Raw genomic sequence first — 27,310 nt, forward strand, 5'->3', positions numbered from 1 at the left:
CGGCCCCGGCCCCCTCCACACACGTCGGAGACCGCGGACCGAGCCGGCCCCGGCCCCCCCCCACACACGTCGGAGACCGCGGACCGAGCCGGCCCCGGCCCCCCCCACACACGTCGGAGACCGCGGACCGAGCCGGCCCCGGCCCCCCCCCACACACGTCGGAGACCGCGGTCCGAGCCGGCCCCGGCCCCCCCCCACACACGTCGGAGACCGCGGTCCGAGCCGGCCCCGGCCCCCCCCACACACGTCGGAGACCGCGGTCCGAGCCGGCCCCGGCCCCCCCCCACACACGTCGGAGACCGCGGTCCGAGCCGGCCCCGGCCCCCCCCACACACGTCGGAGACCGCGGACCGAGCCGGCCCCGGCCCCCCCCCACACACGTCGGAGACCGCGGTCCGACCCGTCCCGGCCCCCCAAAATGTCGGAGCCCGCCACGCGGTCCCGGCCGCCTTCCTCCCCACCCCGTCGGAGCCCGCGACGGAGACACAGCCGCCCTCGGCCCCCATCCCCATCTCTTGCATCTCGGCTTGTTTCTGTTCCCTTCAAGCCTCAGCCCGAATTCACCGCACTCCAGCCCCGCCTCACCTCAGCTTTGCAGACCGCTTGTCGCCGTTCATCATCCTTCTCGTCGTCTTTCCCTCAGCGCATCCCGTTTCTTCTCACACACTGAGGAGATCGCGTCACACAGCTGTCCGCTCGCGCGCCTTATATAGGTGTCCCGCCAGCCAATAGGATCCCAGGAACTCCGCGGTCGTTTCCCGCCTCTGTCGCTTCCCGCCTCTGTCGCTTCCCGCCGCTTCTCTTCTCACCTCAGCCTTCCCGCCCTTTCTTTCTCGAGGCGGGCCGGGCCGGGCCGGGGTCATCTGGAGGTCACGGCCCCCCTCGCAGGCGGTGCTGCTCGCTCCCTCAGGGAGGAGCCACCCCACAGGTGATCTCCCCTCACAAACGGCACCTGGCAGAGCTGCCTGTGGGGCACCCATTTTTTCCATTTCCCTCTTTCTTGTAACAGTCACATACACATCTGGTGTTCCTGCCTCACTAGCAGATGCCCACAAATGTAATTAAAACTAATATATATATATATTTATAGGGAATTCTTCACAGAGATGCCTCCCACCCACCATAGCAAAAATCCCTTCAGTACCGGGGGAAAGGGTGAAAGAAGCTGATAATCTGAAGTAGGAAGGATGCAATTCATTTGCCCAGTCAGGATTTTTTTTGTTTTGTTTTATAGAGCTGCTTGCATTTTATAACTCATTTACTCTCCATGGTTGGAAATGCTCATCTCATGGCTATGCATTGCAGCATGTTTGCTGCAGCACAGTAACAATACCAGTGATCCTCTCAAGGGTTTTTGCAGGCTAACACATCATCATCACAAAGGTTCTCCTCATCATAAGATAGTAATTTTGTCATGGAATATAACATTAGTGATCGTATTTCTCCAGTTCCATCACTATTGCCTGTGGTTATGATCCATCACAAATCTGTTTGCAAATCTTCAAGTGAAGGTAGAGAGGAACAGCTAGAGAATTTCGCTCATTCTTACATCTTCATTTTATATTACATTCTGAAGGGGAACAATTCAGATAGATTAGCTTAGGAGGCCATCTACTCTGTTTTGTGGATACAACTGACTCATCAGAGACTTCCAGATGCAAAAACTGCAATGATGACTAGATGGATGAAAATAAACTCAGAGACACGTGGAATTCCTGACATCAACTGAATTTAAACTGACCAAACAGATTTCCTTCTCATTTGTTTTTATTTGAAATGGTAGTCCTTACTAGGGAAGGCAGTCAGTAAATACAGAAGACTGAAAAAGTATTGTCTGCTTTGGCTTTTCTTACAATGCATAAATACATAAATACATACATACATACAGAAAGAAAGAAAGAAAGAAAAATAGATAGATGGATGTCTGGTCCTGCAAATAGGTTGTACATAGAAAAGCATGGTTATAATCTGAAAAAAGAACAACTTTTCCCAGGATATATAGTGAAATAAAACATCCATTCTTCCAATCATCTTTTCTCAGCAATAATCTGTCATTACTCACAGAATGCTTTTACCTATCAAAAGAGTAAATTGATTAAACTCACCAGTACTTCCCAGAACTCCAAACTAAATAAAGGATTCAAAAAACATTGGGAGGCAGCACCAGCTACCATCAATACTGGAATTCAGGAATTTTCTGTCAAAAAGTAAACAGCTTATTCAGTAATAAATCCATTTGCCCTTATTACCAATATGCTATCCTGTTTTACTTCCCAGGAAAAAAAAAAATAAATTAAATTAAAAAATTAAAAAATAAAATCCCAAACCCACAGTGCAAGGACATGCACAATGTTGGTTTTTTATCTCACCATTAAAAGAAATGGAATATATATGGAATATAAAGGGAAAGGAGATGCATTTTGTACAGCTCACCTTAACTAAGTCGTGTCCCTGTGGAAATCAATTTGTTTATTAAAAACACAAAGAGAAGTTGTCTGACCTTACTCTCAAGCCCAGCTACACTGTTCCCTTTCTGTTAGTTCTAGGTGTTCACATAAATTTTCCTATTTATCCAGTCATTTTTCACTTTGTATCTTGTAAGTGCTTAACAGCAAATTCTGTGGACAATAAGAGTTACATTTTAGCACCTTTGCAGACATCTGCCAGTCAGCGCACAATGTTCCAGTCTACCCAAAGGCTTTTGAATTTCATGCTGTTCCAGTGGATTCCGCTGTGTTTTATTAAATTAAGACCGTGGGGCACCATGCTTTTGCTGACCCCTTGTTTTACTTTGGTTTGTAGACGCCCTGAGCAGTGAAGGTCAGCATGTTTGTTCCAAGTCTTATTTTTCTTTTAATGCAAGCCTCAATTCAAACTTTCATTTAAAGTGTAACTTAAATCCCTAATTCAGATCTAAAGTCCACGTGCCTAACTGCCAGGGCCCCAGGCTGGCTCTAACAAGGCCTGGCTGTGCTAACAAAGCAGCAATGCCCAGGTGCTGTGGGGCTGTGGCTGCTCAGGCAGAGCAATCATTTGCTTTGCACCTGTGTATGTTTCTCATTGTTTTCTGGCCTCACACCAACAGCACGTTGCTCCCCTTACTTTGTGCTACTTGGACTCTGTGCCCCCACAGCCTCTAGAGTAGTACCACAATCCTCCAGAAAAACTCCCTGCCTGGACAGCAGGCTTCACTGACTCTCTGAAGATACCATTCTCCATCTGCTTGACCTGGATCCCTCTCCATTTGTGGCTTGCACAAATCCTGATATTTATGAGAGCTGTATAATGCTAGCCTATGAAAAGATTCTTGAGGAATCTTCTTGCTCCATTGCACCTCACTCCCCTGCTCCTTGATCCATCTTGCTCACACAAGATGTCCAAGAATCACAGGATCACTAGAGCTATACCAAACTCATACATGCTCCAGAAAAGCAGCATTCATTTTCGTACATAGTTCACTCAGGATTTGCACTGCTCAAGACCATTCGTTAAGTACTAGCCACTACAAAGGATGACCCAAGCAGATAGCCACAGTTCATTGAGTGAATTGATAAAACATGGAGCTGATGAGGAAAAGATAAAAGGTTTTATTTTCTCACTTCAGGAGTACAGGCAAAGCTAGATGATCACTTGTGGATAATCTATGGCTACAGAGAACAGTCTGGAAGCCAGCCACCCTCTCAGACCATGAGGGTGAATCATTCTGTGGCTATCATAAATCAGGACCCTGTGAAAAGTGCCCTGAGTTCTTGCAAACACATATCAAAAGGGTACGGCATGAGGTGAGAATGTTGAGGGCTATATGAGAAGTAGAACCATAATAAGATCCCCAGGGCAGCCACCTTCATCTCTCCAAGACCTTTACTCATCCCTGCTTCGTGGGCCCAACCGCTCCAGCCCATGTTCTGCACAACAGGTTCCATGATCTTGTGAAGCATCAGCAAGCCACAAGACTTATTTTGTGTGTGAATATCACCAAGACTCCATCTGGAATTTAATCCGACATAGTATCTCTGCAATACCTGAATACTGCATGCAGCCTAACACCAAATAAAGCCAGTGGCAAGCAACACATTTTATTCTGCAGAGAGAGGCTGGCAGAACCTTAGCAATGAATAAGATCTGCACTGTGGTTTTGTGGCAGCATTCACCAAAAGTTTTTGGGAGGAGGGTAAAGATGGACATCACTTTCACAGTGACAAGATGAGAATAATTGCTGGTTCTAACACTGTTTACAAAAGCATCTTTCTGAGACAGTGAGTGATCTGAGAAACAGAAGCTGAACCACCAAGAAAACTGACCCAAAATCACTGAGTAGTGTTATCAGGGGTTCTCCAGTGGGATACTCAGTAGATTGTTTACAATAAAGGCTCAGGAACATGCAGAAATTAGCTTTGTAATGATGAATTTCCTTTCTTTATACTACTAGGAAGTAGGAAGGGGAAGGGTATTTGTGACTTTGTTTTCTATAGAACACAAAGAATTCATTCCAGTTACTGTGTCAAGTTTCCAAGGCTGAGAAGTGAACAGACATGTTGATCAGAGAACAGATACAGAACCCATTTGTTAAAATGAGCTTTTTAGTTTGATTTCCTATGGAATTGGGGATGAAATTTTCTGTCTGCCCTGCAAATCCCCTTCAAGAACTTTCAGACTTGGGTATTAAGAATTTCAACTAAAACTGATTAGAAGGTAGAATTCAGGAACAGTTCTACATCCCTACAAGTTTTGCAGCAATTAACACTTACAAAGAGAGACTAACACTAAGAAAAGCTGCAGCGGGAACTCAGCAGTTAGCAGTTCTGGAGGCTACGTTTTCATTAGCTGCAAGTACCAGCCATGCAATCTGCATGTGTGCAACTGAATCAGTTTCTGTGACTGCTGTTCCTGTTATGCCAATATTTAGGGAAGGTGGAAGGGAGCTGAAGAGAAAGCAGGGGGTGGTACAGGGATCAAGGCAGACACCATTATTGCTGTTTCCCAGATGAAGACCTCAGATACATAGATAAGAGATGCTGAGCCAAACAAGCTGGTCAAGCCAATCAAGGTGTGGTTACCTCCTGTGTGCTGACATTTCTCCTGCTCACTGCAGCCTATGTGCTCCCCACTCACCGACTGCAACACCACTGGTCTGCTCCTCAAGGGACCACCATAGTTCATTAACCATGTCACTTTCTTGTGCTAATCAGTGTTCTGTCAGATAACGATAAGGAAGGATAGACTAAAAAAACCCACAGAAAGCACCTAAGGCTTAGGTAAGCACTGACCAGCAGATGGTGATTGCAGAACTGTGCAGCCAGCAAGGAGGCAGGAAGAACAGGACCATTAGAGAGGGAAGAGATCTGATTGTTTTGAGCAGCAAGCTGTTGAGCTGTTCAATTGCACCAGCCTCCTCCTGCTTGCTTTAGAAGCCCTTTACGGAGCTGTGATTGACATTGCTTTATTTTATCTACCTGAGGCTTCTGAATTAGTCAACTGAAAAGCAGGTTCTTACCTCCTACATTTTCCCCACTAACTGTACAGGCAATGTCAGCTTCTAACTCAAGTTAGACAAAAAACCAAAAAAAACCAAAAAACCAAAAAACCAACAACAATGCTAACATTAATGCTTTTTAGATCTTTTTGAGCTTTGAGACATGTGGCCAGGTATGTTTAGATATGCCTCAATAGATTATGGTATTTTACCAACCAATAGGTGCTTTCAAATCCCCTACTGGTATTTTCAGATGCTCACATGTCCTTGAAGAGCTAAGTATGTTGTCTAAGGTCACTGGGAAAATTATGTAAGAGTAAAGAACAGATCATGCATCTTTCCAGAGAAGTACTCTAAATACTGGACTGTGTTCTCTATGCAACATACCTTGCTGTCACTTAGCCTGTACATGGATCCTGTTCTTCAGTCTATTAAGCAAACTGGGTTTAGGCAAAAAGGCTAAATTATCCGCTGGAAACTTAAGGCACAAAGGCCAAAACGGCAAATTCATTTCTAAGAATGAGGTTTGGAAAGATCAACTATGAGTTAGCTACTATTCACTGCAGACAAACTTCAGTAGCACCCCTGTATGTGCATTCTTACTGGGAAGGTCCCACCAAAGGGCTGAGTCAGAAACTGACTTGCGTTTTATCAGGTTCTCACAGGATCACATATCAAGCATGCACTGTGAGTAACAGCTGTGATCTTGACACGCAAATCATTTTGTTTTCTTCTAATTCAGTATTCAGTGTAGGCCTTCCAAAGATAAACTGCCTTTTTTGTTGACTATAAATAAGAGGTTTAAAATGTGTATCAAGAAAAAGCATTATCTCTGTGTGTGTCCTGCTTTGCCCTTTACCCCAGATAATTTCCTGTGCCAAACATAATGAAATTACACAGACTTCATTAAACGTGGAAGCATTTTTTATACAGAGTATCTTTTACAGCAATGTAAATTGTGACAGGCATTTTCATGGCCAAAGTGCACAGTGTTCACAAATAACAACAAGAATATCAAAGAATATTATGAATAAACCAGAATTAAAATCTCTCAGCACTCTGATACCTGGAGAAAGTTGTAGGAACCATCAGCAAAAATTCACTGATTGACAGTTGTGATGTTAATGAGCCACACTCTAAGAAGTACATACATTGTGCCGTGCACAGCCAGGCTTATGCAGTAGAAGTCTGGGCCCAAAGAATTTAATTATCTTCATCAGTGTTAAAGTACTTGACATTTGTCCATAAGGGATACTCAGGTTTCTTCCCGCACCCCTGGAATTCAGTCATTGCTCATGCTCTCTTCATTCCTAAAAAGCTATTTTCTTCATATTTATTTTCTACTCTGATCACCATTTCACAGGGTTTGCTGGCTGAGAAGTATAGACAGGACTCCCTTCAGCACATATCAAGATTGCTTCTTAATCAGCTGTTGGACGCAATTTGATTTGAGAAACACAAAGTACTGGCTTTTTTTCAGGAACTGAATGCCTTATCCCTCATCATGGTACAGCCTCAATCCCGGCACCAATCATTTCTTCAGTTAAAGCACACACCTGCATCCAGGCACGCTTTCTGGCAACATCTCATTAAAACTGTGGTGGTTGTTTCACACGGACTCAGGACATGCCTGGGAAAAAGAGCAGAAGGCAGTCAGCCAAAGGCACAACCTCACAGTCACATTAACAGTGGCTTAAACAAATCTCAGAATCTTCCTGAAGAAATCTGGAATAAAACAAAAACAATTTTCTCTTGTTAGTCTTGTCCAGTATATCCAGGTGCACGTATTCTGGGTATTTTATTCCTCTTACCCATTGACCTGTTTCCCAATAAACACATTTGTTTTACATGTAAGACATATCTCAGCCTGAGTTTTCTCATGTCATTTTATCCTTTCAGTATGTTTCTAAACAAACAAACAAGTAAGGTTTAATGTAGTCAAGCAAGGCTGTTTGTTTGTTTTTTGTTGTTGTTTGTTTTTTCCTGTTTCTTTTTTGTTTGTTTCTTTTTTTTTGCCTACCTTTTGAGGTTTGGGCTGATGCAGATTCTCCACTATATTCAGTTGTTTATTCCACAGCAAGTGACGCTGATGGACAGAGATAGGATCAGGTGAGTAAATTCTTCATTTGAGCACTAGAGTAAAACACTGGGTCGTGCTGCCCTCTGCAGGCCATGATCTAGCAACGGGAGGAATTGTTCTGCAACAGCTCAAGGAAATGGATTTACACTATGATGAGATTTCTGTCTGAACACAGAATGTATTTGTGTGCTGTACCAGCAGTACAGCCACTGGTTTTCTGTTGCCAGCTATTACTGCTGAGAAGGCAGAAGGAAATGCAGACTGCATGCGTCTGATAGCAGCAGGTAAGCACTCCAGGTATGAATTTCAGCTCAGTGTGACAGCACCTGAAAATTCCCAGGGGACCCAAATAAAAGCTCCCAAATACAGAGCCAGAGAAACGAAATGGATGGAGATACTTCCCTTGATACATGAGTCACCAGGCAGGAACCAAGTACTCCAGCACTGCTCAAGGATCTAATCAGAAACAGGTTCATTTATTTTAGTCATATTACAGACACAGTTCTGCCTACTTCAGCATTTCACTACCCGAGGACTCAGTGTCAAACCAGTCCTAATGAGCCTGAGGCAAAGGAATAGTGATGAGTAACCAAAACATCTCTGAGTGGCATTGGGTCTGCTACAGACTTCATTTTCTTTGCTTTCTGTCAGTGGTGCCTCCAGCTCAGTTCCCTAAAGGCCAAGTACAGATGCTCATTCCTACAGGGTTAATGACTCAGACTGAATTACAAAGGATTAAGATGTACATGCCCTTTCTGGAAATGCAGTTTGGCCCACAGTGTGGCTTTTGAGCATAGATTTCTATCTAGAATCGTTCAGGTGACTCCATCCATCCTCACCTACAACTAAAATAATACAGTGGCAACGTACATAGTCACTCCTGCAAGCCACTTTGGAACTCTTGCAAGAATTCAGCTGGAGTTTCTGAGAAGGACCTACGTGTCTTTTAACACAAGTCTCTCCCTAAATTCACTGTAGTTGTCACAAAGATGCAAAAATCACGTGGGATGGAATGGCTGCAGGGATAAGTCTGCCTGAGAACTCAGACTTGTTCTATAGCTTCAAACAACATCATTTGTGAACCAAACTGGACAAGCGAACAGCTAAGATGATGGACTGTCACATGCAGCAACCAATGCTTTAACAAGCCAAGTAAAATGCAGCAATTAAGCTCAGAATTAACATTACTTCTTTGTAGTATTAATTCATTCTAAACAGGATATATAGGGTTATTTATCTTCACCCAAAAAAGATGTTAAAAGATTCTCTCTGATCCTTGCTGTTGTGTGTCTGACACAAGCACGCAATGCAGATGAAACCAGGCCACACATGCCCTTTGCTCCTGGGAACAGCTTCCTACCAACAAGCCAAGATATAAACACAGCCTTTTCTCTACCTGCAACCCTATATTGGTGAGCACCACTGGCCTTTTGTCAGGTAACTCCACATATCGAAAGTTTTATGACACAAATATTTTGGTCTTTCTAGGTAACTGTGCTATCAGTAATGATTTAAAATTAATTACGAATCCCCTACTAAGTATCTTATGTAATCAATATTTTAGTTGCTTCAAAATTAAGGCATTTTACATTGCCAACATTTGATATCAAACTCCATGAAAGATTTCAGTTCTGCCTTGGGACAGATACACTGGAATGGATAGTTCAGTAATAGCGTACCCTTAGCAATAGACTGATGTAAAAATAGGAAAGTTACTAAGCTTGCCCAGTGCTTGAACTGATTTGCACAGCTTATATTGACTACTGAGATCAGCATTCTGCATATGATTAAAGAGATTATTTTCATGACATTTCAGAGATTAACAGATTATAGCCCTAAATCCAAAGATATAAGTAACAATGAAATCTTATTATGCATTAGAAAACAAACATAGTCAGAGCTGATTTAAAAGTAAGAAGTCTCTTAGTAGGGTCATGGCTAAGCACCTAAATTCTCCCCCAAAATACATTCAGATTCTGCTTGCTTGACTTTCCTTCCTGCAAGTAGACAGAGAAATGACTGAGAGAGCCAGCATACTGCAGCTCCATTACTTTTCTAATATTTGGGGGCAAATTCCAGTTTATTTGAATATTTATTTTTGACTCTTGCAGTCATTACAGCTGCAATATAGCATACACCCAGAATAAACCCTCAGTCTCTTTGTTCCAGTTTCCAGTTCACAAGAACAAGCAAACTCGTGGTCTTTTAAACCTGCATGTTTCAATGAAATTAGCTAAGCCTGAACTCACCAATTTGAGAGTATTTTATCTGGTTTCCATAACTTATTACACGCTACTACTTGTAGACACCATAGGCAATACATCCATATATAATTACTTACAGGGGAAAGCTCAGATTATAAAGGTTGAAATGGAATAAGAGGTTTTTTTGAGAAAAACATGGTGTGCCTGGAACACACATATGTCCCATTTAACAGACAGAACTCCTTGCGGTCTCCTTTACAACCCACCATGCAACACAGAGCTGTGTTGTATAAACAGCATAACTGAACCACAGACATACAAAATACTCCACTTGGCATGAATATTTGTCTGTTCTTCCCAATATTCTGTCTTCAACACCCACAGCAAGTGATGAGACCTACAAAAGTGAATACTAGTAAGCTTCTTGTCTATCAGAAAATGAATGTCTTACAGAAGAAACAGATATGGAACAGAAACATCATACAGAGCCTTGCACGTTTTCATTCTTCACTTCATCAAAGTAGTCACTGGAAACAGATGTTACTCTGGTTATTACTGTAGCAATTGGACAGATCAATACAATGGGGAAAGCGTTACAACAAAGGTGTGATGATGAAACGACTGACACAATAGAGAGGTGCTGTAAGGGAGGAAGACTGCTCCCCCATATCAAAAGATTCTAGGTTCACAGTATAAAGCTTCATCAGGGAGAGACCTCCAGGAAGAGATTCCTTCCCTCGTGGCAGTCAGCCCTTAAATGAGGTCTAAGAGAGGTGCAGCCAGGCTCCACTCCTTCTGGTCACAGAGCTGAATTGCCTTCACTTGTGCTCCCAGAGCAGACTGGGCCCTTTCCCCAGGTACTCAATCAGTGGTTCAGTTCATAACTCAACATTTCCCATACAATTATAAATGTAAATTCCTGTGCAGAATATGAACAGGAATTCTATGTAGCTCTACTGGCATATTTTCACTTGGGGTAGAAAACTGTACCTTCCTCTAAGCCCCGGACCTCTCTGAAACAAAAGACCAGACTGCAGAAAGTTCTTTTGTAATGTAGACAAATATACCCATTAGAGACTGGCCTGGTGCCATCAAACTAAATAGCACAGAGATTTCCAGATAGGAGGACTAGCACATTATCTCACTGTCTCAGTCCACTTAAATTGATTTAATCTTGACAGTTTCATTAATTTGCAAAAGAGAAATTTAAGTTCCCAGAAGCTTCATCAATTAAAACAGCCTCACTTTCAAGTCTTGTCTTTACTGATATTCAAATAAAACAGTGCCATAATGCTTCTGCCACTTAAAAGCAAAACCAGCAGAGCTCTACTCTTGAGAGTATTAAAATAAGTATTTACACTTGTGTTTATTTGAGTGGAAATAATATTAGGCATGAGAAGGTGAAGTTGCTGCACACAACATGGCATTGGTAGCCTGTTCATTCATCCCCATTTGAATCACCTCCTGTGACAGTAAGTATCCAAATAGAATGTAACCTCAGCTGAACTTGTCTGCACTGATATTGCTAATGTAATTTTTCTATTAGTTCTCCAGTGATTTGCATTAGTACAGAAACATTGGTCTGCCAGTATTTGTTTAATATTCCCAGCAGTGAGAAATACTCCTGTATACTTCAGAAAATTCTTACTTTAAAGCCAATTCCCCTTGTCCTATCACTACAAGACCACATAGAAAGTCATTCTCCCCCTGCAAGGCTGCAACAAAGTCTCCCCAGAGCCTTCTCCAAGCTGAACAAGCCCAACTCCTTCAGCCTTTCTTCACAGGAGAGGTAGTTTTGATGCATCTCTCTGTGCTTACTCCTAATACATGAAAAAGATGGTGCTCGTTAGTCTCCAACAATTAATGAGAAAGTTTCTCCCTGATTGGAATTACAGGTACTAACTATTTCACTTTCTCAACATTTCATTCTGTTTACCCAGTGCCAGATCAGTCTTGTTCACCTCCTTCCATTTGCTCAGTGCCTAAACAGTATCCCATGAATAGCAGCTGCTCCCAAGAGAGAGAATCAAGGAATCATTAAGGCTAGAAAAGACCACTAGGATCACCAAATCCAATAATCAGCTCATCACCACAACGCCCATTAAATGTCATCACTCAGAGTCACAACTCTATACTTCTTCAATATCTCTGGAGATGGTGACTGCCCCGCCTTCCTGGGCAGCCTAGCCTGTTCCAATGCCTCACCAATCCTCATGAGAATATTTTCCTAACATGCAACCAAGCACCATCCAGTGTGGCACTGCCCACCCATTGTCCCTGTAACCTCTGCCCAGCTCCCTTACCTCTACTTTTCCAGCAGCATGGAACAGTGGGGAGGGTGATCTTTTTCTCTGAGGTATCTGGCTTGGAGGTGAAGCAAAGCCTAGCCTGTCTTCTTTAAAGGGAGTAAAAAGCACACAATCCATCTTCTGGGGAAAAAAAGAGCAGTGAAATAGGTGAGATGTGCTGCCATGAGCCCTCTCACACTATATACATAGCAAACCTGCAGATCGCAGAGGCCTCTAGGCCTGTGCCCAACCCATCATGTTGCCCTGAAGAAAGCACTGCTGCACAGAGATATCAGCGTCAGACTGCAACCCACCCAGGGAACACTGAAATGCAGCTGGGACAGCCAGCCAGGACTGCTTCTTGTGGTGAGGAGTACAGAACAAAGTGTGCGAACCCAGAAACCTTTGTCACAGACCAGGTGGAGAGGACAGCCTAACCCCGGCAGGCCCCAAAGCTGCCCAGCCGCCCGGCAATTCTGGGAAGGTCAGCGGTAGCACCGAGGCCGGCGGGCAGAGGCAGAGCGGGGCGGGGCGGAAAGGCCCCGCTGGCTGCTAGCCGGGGGTGGCGGCCCCTGCAGGCCGCGCCGGGGCGGGGACCCGGAGCCTCGGCAGCCGCAGCCCGGCGGTGTCAGCGCCACGGTGTCAGCGCCACGGTGTCCGCCGCCGAGCGAAAGGCAGAGCCGGCGGCCGTCCGCCCGCCCGATCCCCGCGGCCAGGCCCCCGCATGCAGCCCTCACCCTGGAGCGGCGGCGGCGGATCGAGGAGCTCTCGCGGTCCTCCCGGCAGCGTCTGCTGCAGTCGCGGGACAGGATGTTCTCCAAGTTCACCTCCATCCTGCAGCACGCCGTGGAGGCGGTAAGGCCGACGGCGAGCCTCGCTACGCGACGCCGGGGATAGGGGCCAGGCCGGACCTAGCCGCCGGAGGGCCGCGCGGAGAGCGGAGAGGGTGGGGGGGTGTTTCGGTTCGGTTTGGCTTCCTCGCTGCCTGCCCCGCCGAGCCGGGAGAGTCGCCAGCAGCCCGGCCACGCCGAGCCCGGCTCGCCCCCGCCGCGGGTCAGGGAAGCGGAGGCCGCGCCGCTCGAGTGGGGGCAGCGGGCGGCCACGCTCGAAGCGGCGGCAGGCAGCGGGAGGCCTGCTGCGGGACGGGAGGCCTGGGGGCGGCAGGGAGCGCCCCGGGCTGACCGCTGTGGCTGTGCCGGCCCGGCCGGCCCTGTGAGCTCCTGAGCGGGGGACGGGGTGCTGCTTGGGCGTTCTGTGTAGGAAATAGAAAAGGGGGAGAATTCAGGAAACTTCTCCGTATCTTTTTGTTGCGGCCTGCAAGCCCTAGCAAGTCGTCTGCGGTGCTTTTGTGTGATGTAGGCACGTTTGTGAAGCACCTTTCCCTTACTGGTGTCTTACTTTAATTGGATGGGGATAGAGAATGCAAGCTGGGGGTGCTCCGCGGTTGTGTATGTTTAATTAAATTCCATCGTGAAGACCAAAACATCTGTGCTGTCGCTGCACGGGTTGGGAACAGAGCAGCGAGGCCTGTCGCTGCAGCTGCCGTGGCTGCAGGCCGCGTTGCTGCTATTATCCGAAGCGCCGCGCTGCTTACAGCGCTCCGGTCCGGTGCTGCAGGGAGCTGGGGTCTGGCGGTAGGCTGCTCCTATGGCTGCTAGCAGCAGGGTTGGGGTGAGCCGGGGCACCTACAGAGCTGAGTGTGGAGGGAGGAGTTGTTGGCTGGGTGTTAAACCTGGCAGTGAGTCGTTGATGGAGGTGATGAAGGAAAGTGTCGGATGGCTGAAAAAAGAAGAGCCTACATGGCAAATCACCTCCCATTTCAGGTGCATGCTCTGTGCATGAATGTATTCCTTCATACCGCAGTTAATAAACGTTAGGTATACGTGTGCCTGTAGTTCTGCAGCCTTGGGCGGGACTGTTCAGGTGTTAAAATTAAACATGTGTTAATTAAATGTGTATTAATAGGGCCTGTTTCCTAGTTTGCTCTGTTACAGTTGCATCTGGGAATAAATGTAATGATGAAAGTATTTATTTGGAAACCTGGTACAATCACAGATGAGTATCTTCAATAAGTAGTGTGTTCCTTGGAAGAGGAACAGAAATGAGCAGCTGCCTAACTAAAGAGATCTAGTTACGGTGAGCCGTGCCATGTTTTATATAAGCAAAGATGAATAAGTGATGCAGGAGTGGAGGATTGGGCTTACCAGTTCACGTAGCTCATAAAAGGTATTTCTGGAAGACCCTTAAATTAAACAAGGACAGGAGCAGGTTGGTAAACACCGCTTTGTAGGTGACCACTGTAAATAAACATTCTAGATGGCCTTGCTGAAGGGTGGTGTCGCTTTGAGGGTTGCCTCATCCTGCTAACACCACTGTGATAGAGCTCCCAGTAATAAATGCTGTGTGTTTCCAGGGCCGTGACAAACATCCAGCACTGCACAAGGCATGAAAGGTGGAATCACAAAAGCAAGAGTGCTTTTAAAATTTATCTAGGAAGTTTGACCCAATGATTCAAGCACAGAGCTGAGAAATAGCAACTTCTAACAGTTTGGGGTCTGACTGTGGCTCAGCAACAGAGGTGTTAACTAAAGATGTTAATTCTCAGAGAATTGGGATGCTTATCTCCTGGAGAAAATTTGGCTGCAGTTGAACAGTTTTCAGCTGAGTTGGTCGCTTAAATATGCTTGAGGAAGCACCAAAGCTCAGCTTTCGTTGATAGGCATTCTTTACATCAAAATTGTTCGGTTGGCCCTTCTCTCTATCATTTCTCCTGTACATCGCTGACATTAAGCTCCTCTCCTGCCTCAGTGTCCAGAGCTTACTGACTTTAGACATGTTTAAATAGCAGTTTGTATGTTATTAGGTAATAGTTGTTATCTTATCCTCAATTTGTCATCTCTCCAAACTATGACAAGGCATTCCAAAGGTTGGCAGTGTAATAAGCGTGGAGTATTTGCCTTTTGCTTCTTATGAGCGTACTGCTCTTTTATTGATTGCCTTCATGGCAGGACTGTGATGAGGCATAAGTGAGAGACCAGTTGCTTTTTATTAAGGTGTTTGTTTTGCTTTTCTGCAGCATCTGGATGAATAACCACCATTGTGGCGCTGTCCTGATGGCAGCAGCTGTAGGTTGGATTTGTTGGTAAGAGAGGTGGAGGAGACCGCAGTCTTTGTTCTGCAGAACAGAATGTAAATGCTCTTACTTTGTGGGGTTAGCATTACTGAATCTCTGGTGGTTTCTGTATGCCTCCTGCCCAAGATGTTTTCCATTAATTTTATATTACTGGTACACTTTTATCCCAGAATTATTCTAGAAATTCTGCATTCTCTGGAAGATACAAACTGTGGTGTACAATAACAAAGCTGGAAGATAGGCTTCTTTTTTTTCTCTTATCTCATGTTCTTCACTTGTGTTTCCAGAAAGCAAATACCTTGTCTGTTCAGTGGTCGCCTGGTATGAGTTGGGCACTCATGAGGTGTTTTGTGCTAATAGTGAAATTGAGAGGATATGTGGGAGCTGTGCACATTGAGCAGGAACATTATGATTTTAATTGTTTCAAATGTTGTAATTCTCTATCAAACAGGATAATTTTGGTGTTTTTGTTGGTCACCTGCTACAGATTGCTGCTCCGAAATCATTAACTCTGTAACTACACAGAACAAGATTCATTTTTCTTGAACACGCTTTATTTGATATAATAAGGTCACATCGCTGCTTGTTTTAATACTGTGCTACTGTTAACAAATTGTAATGGCAAAATTGAATGCATGGCTTGCAAGCATCTGCAGTCTTAATTTTATATTTGAAAGCAGTGACCGTTAGAAATTCTGTGCATTCATAACTGAAGAAATAAAATAAACACTCAAGCATTAGTCTTTTTTTCAGTTTTTCCCACAGGGCAAACATTCAGAATGGTAAAGCAGGAAAATGGAGGCAAAACATTGAGTGACTGCTGTATTTTCTGTGCTTCAGTCGAGGAAGTGAGCACACACTTCCCTTTGCTTCTCTTTCACCCAGCTTCTGCTTTCACTTTGCCTCCTCTCTGACCAGCCAGCAGCTGTTATTCTTTCATTCACCGTTTTCTTATCTTTGCCAACTTGTCCCAAAGATACTGAGAGTATTGTACGGAATATTTATAGGTTTCTTTGCTCTTGACTTTACTGTGCTTTTTCCTGCATTACCACTAATTCTGTAAACTTTGGAGAGCTTAGTAGAGTTGTGTTTTGAACAGATTTTGTAACCAGAAGGCTGTAGCTCTGGTCAGAGCTGCACAGTTCTGAGAACAACACTTTCTCTGCAAGGAGTAGGGATTGATCATGACTAACGTATTGTCACTAGAACGACAGGGCAGCATGTGCTAAGTTTAGCTGCTCAATGAGAACGCTCATTCAGTCACTCCCAGGAAGCTTGTCCACTGGAGTCAGGCACCAGATGGAATAGCTAATGGGCATCTGCTCTCATGGGCTGCTTTTTGGGAGTGCTCAGTGAGTGCTGCCCGTTTAGATATACCAACAACACCCACACTGCAGTCTTTAAGATGTTTTTTTCCACAGTAGGGGATTTTACGCTGGGATTAGGAATCAATAGCTAAAAATTGATAAGAATGTAACTACATTAATATATCTGCAACAAATAACTACTTCTAAAGTAATTCCTGATTAGACAAAGAGCAGTAATTAAAAGCCTTCACAGTGAATTTTGTTTAGCTTCAATATCTTACATGCAAGTGCCTGTACTTTAGCAAGAGATTATTAAGATTGGCAAAGTAACATATTCAGTCTCAGCTGGTAGCAAATAATTTAATTCATCATGGATCAGAACCTACAACTTCATCCTAGATTTACCTGACCAAGAAAAGTTAAAGTATATCAGCCAGGTGTTTGGGTGCTTGCGTTTTTCTAGTGCTGCCAGTACTGGGCTTTGTGTGTGAGGTGAGATAATAGTCTTTTGCCTTTACCTTATCTTTGTATCTGAACAACTAAGAAAATACTGGTGAGTTTTTTCTTTGCATATAGCCTTTGTACATTTACCATCATATTCGCTAACTTCTTTATATTAGCCACCTATACACCAAACACATATCAGAATGGAAACTCCTTAGCAGGAAACAGGCACAATATGCATTGGGGATCCCTGCAGCAGCTGGTGCTATGCATGCAGGCTGTGCGGTGGCTGGCTTGTGTGTGCACTTCAATCTGACATGGGTCTGTGACATCACCAGGTGCTTCAGTTAAATAGGGCAGGAACTGTCCCTGAATTACCTCTTTCTTTCTGAGATCCAGACCTTAAGGTGTTGAAGGAGAGGATGTCTGAGAGCTCTCTGTGGATAAATTATTGACAGTGCTGAGAAGTGAAAGACTGTCCCTGGCACTACTCAGAGGCACTGAGTTCATCTGGAAGCAGACAAGGCTAGAAGTGGAAAGGAAAATTGCATCAGACAAGGATACATCTTTAATGTTATTGTGTGTTACTTTGGGAATAGTATGGTCTGGAAAGCTTGGCATTCCTCAAAAGTGGTCTCTGCTCATCATCCTAAGCTGAGTTTTTTGCATAGTTTTATTATGCAAAATGATCATTGTGTTGCTATGATGTGTGAGGTGTAAGACAAAATACCTTGTGTTCAGTCTTCAGTTTGTTCAGTTTCTTTTCAATATCATGGTAAACTTCACGATAAAGCAGACTGGTTTGTACACTGTGAGGTGTGCAGAGACTGTGGCAGCTGCTGTGCTGCTCTCAGTGCCTGGCTGTAGAAATGCAAAAGACTTCATCAGTCCCTGGGAACGGATAAGCAATGTAAATTTGATTGCCTGCTACCATGTGTGAGGGCACATTTCACCACAGTGCAGATAGTTACCAAGCACCACTGCTTCTTGCATTTCAAAGTCCTGTGTGCAAAGGGTCAGGAAGCATTACTTTTTTTTTATCAGACTTAGTATTCATATACTCAGATTTGTCTTTACCAGTGTAAAATGCCATTAAATTCTAGGCAGAGACTGATACGGAAAACTGGAGATGCTTTTTAGAGAGTAAACCCACACCATGGCTTTGCTTCTGTAGCATGTTCCTTTCCCTGCATGCCAGCCATGCTCATAAATTCCTTCAGAAAAAAAAGGAGCTTCTTTTTGTTTCAGAAATGAAGTAAGTTACATGTTTGTTAAGAGACAGAACAGAGACAGAAAGAAGCTTTCAAGGGTGGGTTTATTGTGCAAAAAGTCATAAGGTGTAGAAGCTGGGACTAATTGGAAGCAGCTAATCAGTATTTTTAAGAGCAGAGGGAAGAAGGAGGACAGCTTATAAGAAGGGAAGATGACATCAACAGAAGATTTTAAGAAAATCCAAACCATGACTTTTACAAAATTCTGAGCTCTTAGTAACTCAGATCCACTTTTCTTGTGTTGCTTTGGATAGATTGTCTGGTCATAGTGACATCACAGATTGTTAATGGTGTTCACATCTAGTCTGTATGATATGGGGCTCCTTACATGGAGTCCCTGTTAAAGGTGGGAGCCCTGAGTGAGAACTGCAGTAGCATCAGTCTGTAGCAGTTTGATTCCAAGTGTATGATAAAATTCAGTTGAATCTCTGCGAAATGCATTTATTTAATTCCTAACCTATTTTTTTTTTCTTTTCCTGTAGCTTGCACCTTCCCTTCCATTACAAGAAGATTTTGTTTACCACTGGAAGGCAATCACTCATTACTACATAGAGACTTCAGGTAAGAGAAAAAATGCTCTGTTTTTACATCTTTATCTGAAAACTAGAACTCCCAATTTCAGTGTTGTTAAAAAGATTAAGAAACACTAAAATGAGTCACGGATTTCATCAAAACACCAACAATAATAATTATTTATTAGAGATATTATACACTGCTTTTCATCCCAAAAAATGCAGGCATGGGCAGCTGTGGAAGAAAGGTCATTTCCTGACTATTGCGTGGAGAATTGTCCCTTTTCATGGCTGACCCAATTTCTGCCTTTGTGTATTCAGTTTAATTGAAACAGACAGCTACAGGCATGTAGTACCTGCTTTTAACCTTTTTATTGTTTGGTGTGAGGGATTTTCGTTTTCTTCCAAGACTTTTAACAACAACCTTCGCACAGCAGTTTTGTGGTCATACATTTTACAAGGCTTTTTGGAGTTCAGAGTGCTCAGTAATATTTTTCTTCAGTGCATTATCTTAGTGAGAAGTGTTCTTTACAGTATAGCTCTGGAAAGTAAGTTTGTGAGCAGATTCAGAGAAAAAATTAAATAAAACTTGTTCATAGAATTACTGAATCATAGAATGGCTTGAGTTGGAAGGGCCCTCAAAGGTCTTCAAGTTCCGACCCCCCTGCCACAGGCAGGGCTGCTAGATTGAGTATTAGATCAGGTTGCCTAGAGCTCCATCCATCCTGGCTTTAAACACTACCAGCAATGGGGCATCCACAACCTCTCTGAGCCTGTGCCTGAACCTCACCACTCAGTCTCTCAGTACAAAACTTCCCTGACATCTGATCGCCATCTCCTTCCCCTCAGTTTAAAACCATTTCCCCTTGTCCTGTCACTATCTACCTGTGTACAAAGTTCTGCTCTTCTTAAAAACCGGTGTTCTCCTGAAATTATGGTTCCAGTTGTTTGCTCTTAACCTTTTTTGTTTCCTTCAGCAGTTATGCAACGCATCTGTTTTCAATTTTTGTTTCTAGTTTAATAGTTTAAAAAGTGAATGCTACCATGCTTTCCTCAAAATTATTAATTCTGCATTTCTGTTAGAGTATCTGTACTAGTGTTTCTTTCTTGGATGGATGATGTTGTTTACGCCAATAGTTATTCCTACAAACTGAAATTTGACCCCTGTTCTACATACTCATCTTTTGGAATGCCGTGTGACCTTTCCTAAGGTGGAAATGAGAGTGGTAGAGGAGAACTGATGTGAATATGTAGTATAAAATAAAAGCTGACCTATCCCACTGACTTTCGAAAGTCTTGTGAAAAATAGTTCTCAGTCAGTGGATAAATTTCTGTGCTCTTCAGTGGGAGCAGAATTAACACTAAGGAACTGCAGCAAACAGTAGGATAATTAGAGGTTGCAGTGGAGACCAGAATCACTCTGATATGGCAGTTTTCCTTTGTGTTCTTGTTGCCATTTGCATGCAACTGGCAGTTATTTTTAGATGATCACATAAAAAGTAGTAACTATTTCCCCAGAGGGATATTTGTTCAAGGAAAATTCAGTTGAAAAAGAAAGAAATAGAAGCAAAATCTGTGCACATGTGGATATGCTCTACTGCACGTTAATGCTGTCTCCCACTGCCTTTCCTTTATAAAATATAACAGAATGCTATCTTAATGCAGGAAGTGTAAGAGCCAAACCTGAAATTTCATGAAGAATAAACAATGTAGAGTCAGGGCTTGCTTTGTTGTTGTTATTGCTGGAAAAGCCATTTCATTTATCTAGTTATCAAAGGAACTAGTCAGCAGCTAGTTAATTTGATAAAATTTTCAATTTCAGAATGCTGTGCAAACAGGATGTTCTTGAGACAGAATGGATGCTAACTGAAAGATTGAGACTTGAATCTCACTCTTATTAAGTTTGGTTTCTGGCTGCAGAAGTTTTCCTTACTGCATGGTTAGCACATGTTTTGAAATCTGACATTTTGCCTTTATCCCAGTGCAAGGTTAAATACCTGCCTAATGCATATTTCAGTTTACATTTTCAGTTACAGGTCTGAAAACTCAATTGAAGGAATGGTAAAACAAACAAACAAAAAACCTTTTTTTTTCAGGGTTCTGCAATTTTTTGCTGTTTAGGTAAGATTTCTTAAAACTGAACATCCAGAACCTTCACTTTATTTTCAAAAGTTGGTCCAGGAGGTGTTCATATATGTTTTAAAGGTGTCTGTCTCTTAGATTGCACATATGCATATATAAATTATGTGATTGCTTCCTACTGTCTGTTTTGTGACTTTTATATAAAATAAAATATTAAATTGTCTTATTTTTAAATCTTAAATTTAGGGCTGGACTTAAGAAAAACAAGACTAATATTTTTCATTTCTGATTGTATATCTCTTATTTAGATGACAAAGCACCTGTGACTGATACCAACATTCCTTCTCACCTGGAACAGATGCTGGATATTCTGGTTCAGGAAGAAAATGAGAGGGAATCAGGTGAAACAGGGCCGTGTATGGAGTATTTGCTACATCACAAGATTTTGGAGACACTTTACACACTGGGAAAAGCTGATGTATGTACCACTCTGCAGAGCAGATTATTTTTTGTATGGGCTTGTGGCTGTTAGGGAATGAAAATCTGCAATAGATGGTAGTGTGGGATGCTGCAGGATGCAGTAAATAGCTTCTTGCTTATGTTACCAATGTATCACAGATAATAAGTAGTCTTTTACAAGTGTGATCAAAGTGAGGCAACCAGTAAGATGCTGACTAAGGCAGAACACCGATTACTCTGCACTCTGTGAAACTAGAAGTAGGGAAACGCTTTTGTTAGTCTAAAAGTTTTAGGACATATGCAAGACAGAGTTATCCATCTCTCTGGTTAGTACTGGGAGATTCTTGGGTAAAAAGTGCTGTGTTAAATAACGTATCGTGTTTCAGTTTTCTGAATGTGAGTAGTTACTGCTCAGAAAGACTCTGTCAGAAACCATTGACTTAAGCTGATCTTCAGACAGCTTGTGCATGTGAATCTTTGACATGATTCCAGCCTATGGCAATGCTGTCTGGTCTTTCTCACATGTGCTTTGTGGCACGTGAAATTAACTTCATGGTCTTGGTGCATTCTTGCTGATGTCTTTCTGTGCAGACTTAGGAACTGAGATACATGGGATTGGATGAATCACTGGGTGTATTAACTTGACAGCCACTGTACTAGAACTACTTATATCATGGTGCAGATGCCGTTAGAAAAGCATGGTGTGTCCTGTTGGAAGGATGAATAGAACTCTTCACAGTTTCATTTTCACTAAACCTTTTACAAGTTGTCAGGCATTTTTAATCTACTTAATTTTATGTATGTAGACAATACAGGTTACCAGCTGTCTGAGCTTAGGATATTTCTTGCTTCTGTAGAACCAGGTCTCTATAATTAGTGTTGTTGCACTCCTTGTCCTTTAACCCGGCTATGATGACTGATACCAATGTGTTGAAAATACGGAATTGCTCAGAAATACAGCTTATTTAGCAGTTACAAACATATGAAATCAAGAAAAGAATGTTGAATGTGAAAGCAAGTAATTTGTAGCATGTTTCTAAGAGCTGAGAGAAGTAATTTTGCACTCATTTAGATATGCCTGTACGAGCAATTCTTGTACAGCCTGTCTTTATGCTTTGCCACTTGGTGGGTTGATACTCTAATACTTACTGTGTTGCTGTTGATGTGCCCTGATGGTTCAAAACTTGTCATTCTCTGTAACAAATTGCTTGATGAATAAGTGATAATTAGGGTTTGATAACCTAGGGATAATTACCTTGGCAGGAGAAGCAGGTTAGGCTTCTTGGCTGCTGCCACATGCTCCATTCACTAATTTCTATTAGTAGAACTGTTGTTAAGGGTGTGCATAATGAACCAGGTCATGGAAATTATGCAGATTAAAATTAATGTATGGAAGTAACAGCTTTTTTTATATTAAATTAGGACATGTGAGAGTTTGGGGATTTAGCCAGAAACAAAGGTACGTTCAGGTCCACATGCCATCAGTTCTGATTGGGATAGGAAAGTACTTTCATGTGACATTATGTATGGGAGGCAGTAGAACATGGACATGGGTGTTCTGTGGACACTTATGATTTATATTGTGCTGAATCTCAGGGAAAGCAACAGCTTTTTCTTGTCCTGGAACATCTGTGCATTTATAAATGCTTTATCTGTCTATGGTTAATGACTCATTAATTAAAAAAACCTTTCAGATGTTTGTATTTTATCACTGTGTATTTGTATGTACTGATGCTTTGAATTGCTGGATTTTGTGGCACAGTATCCTAAAAGAAATCTGACCTGTAGGCAATTCATTCAGAGTTCATTTCCCTTTGTGTTATTGGGAATATTTCCTTGAAAGATTGTGGAAGTCTGCACTACAGCAGTTAATTGGAAGTATGGATAAATGATTCCTGTTTGATCTTAGCGGTTTTGAATGACAGTTTTGTGTCTGCGTTTCTCTCCACACTTGTTACATTTGTGTTAGTGTTTGTCTGTTTTTGTTCCAGTGTCCTCCAGGAATGAAACAGCAAGTTTTGGCTTTTTATACAAAACTTCTTGGAAGAATACGGCAGCCTCTTCTTCCCCACATAAATGTGCATAGACCGGTGCAGGTATTGTTCAGATTTTCAAGTAAACTGTGTTTTTGTATGGCAAGTTTCTCTTAGTTTGTTTTAGCCAGTGGTGTCTTTATTTTTTCTATTCTTGAGGAAGTTATAAACTACTGTTTAATTATAGGATCAGTTTTAACATACTGCCAGTTAGATTCTTGAACTGCAACTGCAGCACAAGTCATAAATAATGAAGAAACCTTTACAACAGTCTTAAATCCAGAGCAAACATTCAACTCAATAATTGCACGCCATCCTAGTATATGTATGGAAAAAGAATCCCATCCACTACTCCTAAATAAAGCTGTGGCTTCCTTCCTGTCTTAATTGCTCATTTTTCTGTATGTGACAGAAACTGATCAGGCTGTGTGGTGAAGTTCTGGCAACACCAACAGAAAATGAAGAAATTCAGTTTCTTTGTATAGTGTGTGCAAAACTGAAGCAGGACCCATACCTTGTCAACTTTTTCCTTGAGGTGAGTAAAACAAATCTTGAGTTTTTCCTCATGTATTTATATAAGAGTGGGTCATGGACAAAATTTGTAGAGAACAGGAGGTACCATGTTCTTCATAGCTTAGTTTTCATTCTGTGTGTGATTGTTGCTTTTTTTTTTTCCCCTGTGATATTAAATCTTTTTCTTTCTAGAGAATTTATATGTCCCATAATTTTTACTTCAAATTTCATTCAGGATTCCCATATACCTGCTTGATGTTCTTTCCCTTTGAGCCTTTAGAGGGCACTCTCCAAATTACAAAATCAAGTTTTGTTATCCATGGGATTAATAGGGATTGTAATGTAGAATGTTATGAGGAGGCCATGAACTTTCTTGTTGTTTTGTCTTCAGCCCAGTGAGGGCTATGATACAGATTGCACAGGGCACTGAAACCTAAGTGTTCTGTGGGCTTGGGCTCTTATTTGATAGTGACACATATGGTCTAGCTGCAGTGCCAGCTCACAGTCCACAATATGGCATTATTTTCTGTCTGTAAGAAAGCCAAATATCTTTACTCCTGTCTTGGAACTTAACACGTGGCATTGATGAAACCAGAGTGGGAGGTCAAAGAATTTATAGAGAGTCTCTATTCCCATTTAGAAAGAACATTTAAAAGTTTAATTTATTAATGTTTATTTATAAGTTCTTCCTTCTCCCACTTTCATATTTGCTGCAATGGCGCAATATCTATTAAGTGTGTTATACAAAGCTGTAAAGATGTAGATATGCTATACTTTGGAATGTTTTACAAGTTTTCCCCAAACAACAATCTCTAGCAGCAGAGGCTGATAAGCAACAAATGTGTTCTTTCCCATTAAGTATTTGAATATCACTTATAAGTCAGTTAGTAGAATCCATCTTGAGTTTAATTTTACCTTAACTGTCTCAATTGCCCTTCTATTCACAATAGTAAAAGTAGTATAAGAGCTGAAGATTCCATGTTTAAATATTTAGAGGCTTTTAGAAGCAAACTACTAGATACATTACATGCAGAATAAAGTAGAAGTTCAAACCAGGATAGTTTCTGATGCAATTTATATAAGTTGTGTGGTTGAAAAGAAAAACTAAAACCTTCTGAATAACATCTCCGCTCAAGTAGTGGCCCTGAAGTCAAATCAGAGAACGGCAATTGTAGAAACCACAAATATTTTGTCAGGCATCAGTTACTGTTCTTTTTGAATATAGCAAGATTATAATCTTAAAAATCTTGACATGGAAAACCAGGGGATTCCTAACTTCATGGAGATCCCAGTTTCATAAAATGCTGAGTATGAAAATCAGGCAAGCTGAGGAGCATTCCTTGTCACTCTTACTTCTTTTACAGAATTATTCTGAATGTTGTAACTGAAGACAGATGTCTTCACTTTTCATAGTTTTTTCCAGATAAGGTATTTGGATTGCAGAACTGTCCTCTATTAGAAGAGAGTATTCTGGTTGTTCTTGTCTGTGCCTCTTAGAGGTGCTGTAGTGACTTGGTATCTGCTTCTGACCTTCAATTGCATGAAAGGGTAAAGTTGCAGAATTCTGTGTGGCATTTAACTCTCAGATCTCTAATGTTTAAGCTGAAAAGCAGATACATCTCTCCAAAACAGTCTACCTGTATGTCAGTAAGTTTTACTTCCTTCTGTAATTTTTTTCCAATGAGCCTCTGTAGGATTATGTCAGCCTAGGATTTCCCTTTTATGATTCCATATTAAATACTTCACTGTTAGAAAGCTGTTTATATTTTAATAAAGTCTTTCACCTATGTTGCATAACTGACAAGACTATTTGGCATAACAGTATCTCTTTAAAGATACTTTGAAATACTCTTTAAATATCTCTTTAAAAGTTACTTTTGTTGTGGAAATAAAAAGTGCATTCCTCGTTTTAAAGCCTTTCAAATCCATGTGGTATTTTTGTATTATTTTACTTTACTGTATTCCATTTTTTAAACTGCTTTCCCTGCTCTTATGCAGAGAGAAAGAACATACATAGGAATGTTTGACTTACCTTCCCTGTCTGAACCGTTATTATATGCTAAACACGTTGTCATGTTTTTTCCCTTTAATTTCCTCCTAAGTTGGCCCATCGCATCTCACCTTAGTAGAAGAATTACATTGCAACTCACTGTTCTGTACTAAGGGAAACGTGTTTCTCTGTTTTCAAATCTCTGCTTTTAAAACCTCAAATTATTCTAAAGTAGTACCTATTAAAGAGCTGCACCTTTGTTTTATAAAATGAAAAATGCTTTCTCTATTCACTTCTACTTTGATTATTACAGATTACCAGGTTTATATTTTTTGCTATAAATTGAGGGGACATTCATTTTAGCTATGATAACACCTGATTTTCCCATAGAATTCTTTTAAAGTCTATCTGAAGTTAAAGAGTCATGTAGTATTACTCACCACAGGTTTTGGAAGTCAATAGTTAGATATTAGGAAAATACAAAAGCGTATTTGTATGGTGTCTGCTCTCTGCTGATACTGAGTTCACTTGGAAAAGTACTTTATCTAGAAAACACTGAGTGTATGTTTTATGTAACCTTTTCTATTAGGTCATTCAGGATCCTGTTTTGCACCTTTGCAGGAGGCAGGTGAGCAGCTAAGCTGCAGAATTGCATGATTAGAAAACAGGAAGCTTAAACACATGCAAAAGCTCTGCCGATGTGTTGTTGGATGTACAGACTGCTCTGTGTTATTTGCCAATGCAGACGTAATGAGCTACAGATAAATTTCTGGGGGCATTTATACATTTTATGTGTGTTAGGTCTCCCATCAGTGCCTGAAGCAGTAGGTTGCTGTAAGATAAAGTAAATACCTTACAAAACATTATATAATCTTTGAAAGCACTGACTACTACTTGGGAAGTGCCAACAGTAGCATATAATCCAGGATTTTAAATGCTGTTTTAGGGTCCAGCTCTGCTTGATGTGCAAGGATTGTAGTTCTCATCCAGGTATTCCCATGGATTGATAACTTATATGGGAGATACTGGTTAGAGTTTAGAAGATGCAGTGATACACTAACATGGCTCAGACAAACCCATCAATAGGTCCTTTGCCACCTGATGCTTTTCACATGGTTGTAAAATCTGTTGAAGGAGTCATTTCTCTTCTGTAGTCAAAAATCATAGAATCACATCCTACTTCTTTTATAGCATGCAGTGTGCTGCTTTTACCACCGGGTTGCCTCTCCAGGGATGTGGTTATATCAGTCTATCATACCATTCAGTACAGATTCTGCATGCAGAATGCACATCAAGTGAACAAGCATTCACAGCAATGCTGTAGTTTGTTGCCTGTCCCTGCTGGTTTGTATGCACTAAAAACCATTAACCCCAAATTGTTACTCTTTAAAATTGTTAATGCTTGAGATGTATTCCTAATAATTTTGGCTTTATCCTAGAGGAGAGAAACCCTATGGATTAATAAACTCACTGCTGACTTGAAAAATTGCCCTGTGCTGAAGTCTCATTTATAGTTCTGAT

General features: G+C 41.9%; 1 protein-coding gene across 1 annotated transcript in view; it reads left to right on the forward strand.

Annotated features, from left to right (window-relative positions):
* Window positions 1-12,601: 12,601 nt before the first annotated feature.
* FHIP2A (FHF complex subunit HOOK interacting protein 2A) overlaps window positions 12,602-27,310 on the forward strand; it is a 29,451-nt gene continuing 14,742 nt past the window's right edge. Inside the window, exons 1-5 of the mRNA XM_072340295.1 lie at window positions 12,602-12,900; window positions 18,683-18,761; window positions 21,103-21,272; window positions 23,245-23,349; window positions 23,699-23,821. Of these exons, the coding sequence (XP_072196396.1) occupies window positions 12,856-12,900; window positions 18,683-18,761; window positions 21,103-21,272; window positions 23,245-23,349; window positions 23,699-23,821 (522 nt within the window). The 5' untranslated portion in view covers window positions 12,602-12,855. The remainder of the gene's footprint in view (window positions 12,901-18,682; window positions 18,762-21,102; window positions 21,273-23,244; window positions 23,350-23,698; window positions 23,822-27,310) is intronic.

Source organism: Excalfactoria chinensis, chromosome 6 (assembly GCF_039878825.1).
Source record: "Excalfactoria chinensis isolate bCotChi1 chromosome 6, bCotChi1.hap2, whole genome shotgun sequence".
Taxonomy (NCBI): Eukaryota; Metazoa; Chordata; class Aves; order Galliformes; family Phasianidae; genus Excalfactoria; species Excalfactoria chinensis.